Source organism: Sinocyclocheilus rhinocerous, unplaced genomic scaffold, assembly GCF_001515625.1.
Source record: "Sinocyclocheilus rhinocerous isolate Xijiao unplaced genomic scaffold, SAMN03320098_v1.1 scaffold3366, whole genome shotgun sequence".
In the NCBI taxonomy this organism is placed as follows: Eukaryota; Metazoa; Chordata; class Actinopteri; order Cypriniformes; family Cyprinidae; genus Sinocyclocheilus; species Sinocyclocheilus rhinocerous.
The window spans coordinates 12,751-18,973 of NW_015637533.1; the positions used below are offsets into that span (position 1 = coordinate 12,751).

General features: G+C 43.2%; 1 protein-coding gene across 5 annotated transcripts in view; it reads left to right on the forward strand.

Moving 5' to 3' along the window:
• The window catches only part of g3bp2b (G3BP stress granule assembly factor 2b), a 17,785-nt gene that overhangs the window by 93 nt on the left and 11,469 nt on the right, over window positions 1–6,223 (forward strand). For 2 of the 5 annotated variants that reach the window (XM_016563936.1, XM_016563937.1), the window contains exons 2-3: window positions 5,288–5,389; window positions 5,467–5,548. In XM_016563936.1, the coding sequence (XP_016419422.1) occupies window positions 5,295–5,389; window positions 5,467–5,548 (177 nt within the window). In that variant the 5' untranslated portion in view covers window positions 5,288–5,294. Of the gene's footprint in view, window positions 1–3,698; window positions 3,889–5,256; window positions 5,390–5,466; window positions 5,549–6,223 lie in introns of those variants that run through there. The other 3 variants (XM_016563934.1, XM_016563932.1, XM_016563935.1) reach the window with 3 other exon arrangements.

Sequence of the window (6,223 nt, forward strand, 5' to 3'; positions counted from 1 at the left end):
TCACTATTTCTGCTTGGAGAAAAAGCATCTCTACCAATAAACCTCAGTGATGATAACATTACTGCTCAAGTCTGTGGGTGTCAGACCTGTGTTCCAGTTTTGTTGTGTTTTACTCCCCATGTGCTCCCTGTGACCCAGTTTCCCTCGTGTTGATTGTGTTCAGTGATTTCAGGTGTGTTCCATTGAGTTCCTCGTTAAGTCTGGCGTATATATAGTGGTGTCTGTTCCGTGTTCCTTGGTCCAGTGTCTAACGTCTATCCCCATTGCTACGTGTGTTCCTTGTGCCTGTGGATTATTAAAGACTGTATTCGTGAATTCCCCCACGTCTCCTCGTTCCTTGCTCCTCACAGTAGGCACCCCTGACAGAACACCGGACCTGACAAACAGTAAGCTGAACCCCTTCTCCTCCTTTTTTTTCCGTTTTGGAAAGTTTTCTGTTTTCCGTTTTCCCCTCGCGTTCATGGAAATCGCTGCGAGATTCATTGCCCTAGCCCGCAGGGATCTCCCGTTTGTGGAATTCACCCGGGAATTCTGCGGGCTCGCCGTCTTGATGGCGTTGGATGACGCTACACTAAATTCTCTGTTCTGGATCGGGGCCAATTACCATCGCCCTGTCGATCTCCCAGACACCACTGGACTGAGCTGGAGGGAAGGGATCCTCTGGTGTCTGGAGAGTGTCCGGCCCCGATTCAGAACCAGTCCGCCATCAAGCCCGACGGCCGCTCTGTTGTCTAGCCCGGCCACTGCACTCTCAAGCCCGCCGGCCGATTCACTCCCAAGCCTTCAGCTGACAGCAGCAGTCTCCTTCACCTCTGCTCATAAAAGGAGAATTCGGAGGAAGAGACTGTGGGCTCCAGCCCCTGAGTCCACTCCAGAAAGGGCTCCTGCTCCTACGCCTAGCCCAGAGAAAGACTCTGTTCCCAAATTAATCACAGAGAGGACTTCTGCTCCTACGCCCAGCCCAGGGAGGGCTCCCGTTCCCACGTCCAGCCCAGGGAAGGCTCCTGTTCCCAAGTCAAGCCCAGGGAGGGCCGCTGTTCCCACATCTGGCCCACGGAGGGCCTCAGAACCTGAAATTTCCCCCAAATAATTTTTTGGGGGGGCTATAAGGATCCGGCCGTAGAGGCCAGGCCGAGTGCCGAGTCCAAGGTCACGAAGGCCGCTCCGCCATGGCCCCCTGAGTTCCCTGCTCCGCCATGGCTCCCTAGTCTGCCTGCTACACCATGGCCCCCTGGACTGCCTGATCCGCCATGATCCCCTGAACTGCCTGATCCGCCATGGCTCCCTAGTCTGCCTACTCCTCCATGGCTCCCTGGACTGCCTAATCTGCCATTGCTCTCGGGAACTGCCTGATCCGCCATGGCCTCCTGAACTGCCTGCTCCGCCATGGCCCCCTAGTCTGCCTACTCCTCCATGGCTCCCTGGACTGCCTGATTCACCATGGGTCCCGGAACGGGTACCGCCCTGGAGGTCTTCTGTCCCGTGTAAGCCTGTCCGTAGAGGCCTCCAGAGCGCCCACCCTCCATCCCCATTGGAAGTTATGTGGCACATGGACGCGCCTTCCGGAAGGGGGAGGTAATGTCAGACCTGTGTTCCAGTTTTGGTCCGGTGTCTAACGTCTATCCCCATTGCTATGTATGTTCCTTGTTCCTGTGGATTATTAAAGACTGTATTCGTGAATTCCTCCACGTCTCCTCGTTTCTCGCTCCTCACAGTAGGCAACTCTGACAGTGGGTGTTTTTTGTCATTTGTTAATTAAATCCTACCGGTGCTATCATGTAGAACAGCACATGTCAACCAGTTTCGTTTGTTTCCAGATCTCAAGCCATATTTTATATCTGATATTGGTTGTCTGAAGAGCAGGAGACGCAGTGATGATCAGAGTAATCTTATGCCAAATTTACACTGCAAAGGTGGCTCAGAAGCGCTTCTGAAGTGCCATTTAGGTGTCTTCACACAGATTGTTTAATGCTGCTAAGAGGTGGCACAAATGCATTTTCTAAGCAATTACAGCTGTATTCATTACAGTAATACTAGGGGCTGAGGTGGGGCAGAGCTGGCTTAATTTAGTCTGGATTTTATGCAGCATTACATCTTTACTCAGAATTTTGAGCAGGCACAGAGCAGCCTTAATGTGTAAAGATGCCTTTAGTTCTCAAAGTTTATTCTGACTTTGTCCTGAAATGAATTCAACAAGTTTTTTTTTTGTAACCAGATCTAATTACCTTGAAAGCTGCTAGCACACGTCCATCACAGAGACTTTTAGAGTCATCAGCAATACGTCTACAGGACGTTTCCTATCAGATGTCAAATAGATGTTTAGAAGATGCCTTTAAGATGTTTATGATTTAGTATGAATGTAAAACTGACATCTTACAGTCGTCTATCAGATGTTTGTACACAGCAGATGCTCTCCAGATGAAGAGATCTTTACCAGACGTCTTGCAGATGTACCTGTGCTATCTGGGAAGAGACAGAAAGGAACATCTCCACTGGTGAGAATGAAGACACAAGTGAATGAATCTTTAACAGCACACGGCATTATTACACAGAATAGGTCATTGCACAGTAATAGGAACTCAACATCGCTGCCCCGCTGGACAGAAATCATCTGACCGCTGAATCAGAAACCTGTCAAGAGATTCATTTACTTCCAAGAAAAAGCACTGAATAATTCATATTCTATACTATTTAATATAATATTCAGTGCTATTATTAATTTGACAGCACTGACATTATTGTATAAGAATAAAGCAAGCTTGAGCTGAGCTGATCTGAATGATTGTCTTCTGGAGCTGATACTGAATCTAAACCAACACTGAGCTGAATAATGACACGCTTGTCTTGCAGAATTAGTCTCATATGTTTACATTTACATCATTAATTGCTATTTTCCTGTTTATTTCTGTAAAGCTGCTTTAAAACGATCTGTATTGTAAAGCGCTAGGCTTCAAATAAACTTGAATACATGAGCACATTCTCGAACACTGAGTCGAACAAAATTAATAAAAGAGCTCGAAGACAGTTTCTCTAGAAAACACTCTTATATTTGTGTGAAGCGTTAGTTATTTCAGATATAAGTTTGGCAGGGTTATTATAAAAGCAGATTGTAAGCATACATAAATATATATATATATTAAAAAAAGAAACAAAAACAAAAGCAAACAAAAATAAAACAAGAAAAAGAGAACCAGAGCATATCGCATATTTAGATTTGACATATAATAACTTTTTTTTTTTTTTTTATTCAAGAAATTGGATGAAAATATACAATCACCTTCAGGAGAACATTAACAAAGAAAAGAAGATAGAAGTAAGAAAAAGAGGAGAAATAAAACACAATAAGACGCTTACAATAAAGGGGAAAATATAATAATAATGAAAATAAAAGAGCAATGAAGGAAAGCTATATCTAAACTTAATCAGAGTCAACAGAAATACATTTTTCATATAATTCCAAAAACCTGACATTTTTTATTGCTAGTCAAACAGAGAGATGTGAGCAGTGAGTCAACCTCGATCAGAACATGTGAAAGAGTAGGAATTGAACCCCAAACAAAATAAAAAAGTAGAATATATATTCTTTAGATTGGTTGGCAGAGTCAGAGTAATAACAGAGTATCTTTCAAAACAAACTGAACAAGGTTTCCTGAAACTGCTTCAGCGTGCGCGTGACGCGTTCTGCTCTTCTGCGTCACAGGCGTGTGCGTGCGCGCGAGCGAGACGAGAGTGGCGGACGCGCGCACGTCTGCCTCCGTGTGTGTATATTTCGGCTCGGCTGCTGTCGGTCGTGTTTTCCCGGTAAAGAGGGAGCGGGTCGACGGTCCGTCGCTCGAGTGTGTGCGGAGAGAGCGAGCGTGCGGCGTGTAACGGGTTCTGTCGCAGCAGGTGAGTTTGAGCGCGGTTAGCATGAAGCTAAAGCAGCGAGCGCTATTGTTTGGCTGCAGCGCGCACGTGCACGTCCCTGTTTATCTGTCTGTCTGTCCACTCATTTTCTGCCCATTTATGTTTATTTGTTTATCATCCACTCATATTGTCTGTTTATCTGTCTGTCTGCATTTATCTCTCCATCATCCATATTCTGTCTCTTTCAGTGTCTGTCTATAACTCTTCCTCTTTTAAATATCTATCTATCTATCGTTCTGTCTATCAGTCGATTATTGTGGTCAGTATTGTAATCAGATTATTTAACACTATTATGAGGGCCACGTGACAAACGTGAGTGGTTTGTTTAAAGATAGCGATATATATGAAATATATATTTTCTGTACATAAGGTTGCCATGATATCTACATTTTAGAGACATTTATTGAAGTTTCACGATTCTCAACACCACAGCAGAATACTGGGTTAACTAATATTAGTAAAAAACAAGAAAAGTCCTCAAAAAATATTGAAGATAATTAAACGGTCAGTAATAAAAGGAAAGGACAAATACAAAAGAAACAAACCGTGCGAGTCTAAATTATTCCGCTAACAGCTGCTACAGAAATTGAATAATTGAATGTAAAATAAAACAATAGTCTTCACTGTAAGAATCAAACTTCTTTTGTTTCTTATTAAAGTTACGAAAGTCCTTCAGTCGAGAGCAGTGAGTGATTTTCTGTCTTTTGTTGTTTGGTTAATATCACATGCAACGTGCAAAACTATCTATTGTAATATACCTGCACATACAGTTGTCAATTTGTATATTGCATTCCTTATTTACTTGTTCTATATTTTATTTTATTTTTTATTATCTCTGTTTTTGTTCTGTCGCTGTCATTCTGTTGCACTGCGGAAGCTTCTGTCACGAAAACACATTCCTCGTATGTGTAAACATTCCTGGCAGTAAAGCTCATTCTGATTCTGATTACGCACACAGTCAGCTGGAATATTAGGCTGCTGTCACTTTAAAGGGTTAGTTCACCCAAAAATGAAAATTAGCCCACAAATTACTCACCCCCGAGGCATTCTAGATGTATATGACTTTCTTCTTTCAGACGAATCCAGTCAGAGTTATATTAAAAATGGTCTTTGATCTTTCAAGCTGTTTAATGGCACTCAGCGGGTGTTGCATGCATCAGCCATACAAATCCAATTTACTGTTACGCACATATCTTCATTCTCAACTGTTTACATTCACTTATTACATAACCGACGAGGGTTTACGCTCTATCTATCATTCTATCTATTGTTCTGTCCGTCTCTTTCAGTGTTTAAATACCTGTCTGACTGTGTTATGATTAAAGTTCTCATGATCTGCTGTGTTTCTCGTGTGTGTGTGTGTGTGTCGTAGTGTGTGTGTGAGAGAGATGGTGATGGAGAAGCCGAGCCCCCTGCTCGTAGGACGTGAGTTTGTGCGGCAGTACTACACGCTCCTGAATAAAGCGCCGGATTACCTGCACAGGTGAGTGGAGAGAAGCGTGTGGGTGGGCGGGTCCTCTCAGGGCTGTGTTGAACGCTCTGGTGGTGTTTGCTGTGCAGGTTTTACGGCAGGAGCTCCTCGTATGTTCACGGCGGTGTGGACGGCACTGGGAAGCCGGAGGAGGCCGTCTACGGTCAGGCGGTGAGTGAAGCGTTCACCTGAGACACACAGAGTCCTCTGATCTTACACTTCTGATGAATTCTCCCCGTGTAGTTTGAGCTGAAGTGAGCTTATACTCACAGGAGCACAGTAATACATAGAACCCTGTAGCGAGAGAGCCGTGCACATATAACCTACAGAAGCGTACAGATGCCTATATAACCGAAACTACTGATGGGCTTTCTGTGGGTTTAAATACTCCTAATTCAGCCTTCCACAAATCAAGGTCTTGAATCAGAGCAGAAAGTTTAAACTCATAAAGCCGTGGGATTAACTGAATCTCTTCCTCAGTGTTTGTCTTGTTTTCCAGTACATATATTAAAACCTTAAATCAAGATACATTTACTGGAGATACAAAATTAAATGATTTCTGATTAAATCAAGAACAAATATCTGTTAATGGGGAATGTAAACTTGTTTTCTCTTTGAATTAAGTAGATTTTTCTAACAGATTTGTTCTTGTTTTGATCATTAACTCACTTAATTTTGATCAGTTTCTTATAAAACAAGACCTCTTATCTTCTGTAATTTTGGTTCTTGATTTATGAATCAAGCACCTTCATCGCTCTCTGTGTGTGTGTGTGTGTGTCTCTCTGTGTGTGTCTCTCTGTGTGTGTGTGTGTATTTCTTCATACATGGTTCTGTAATTCTATATAT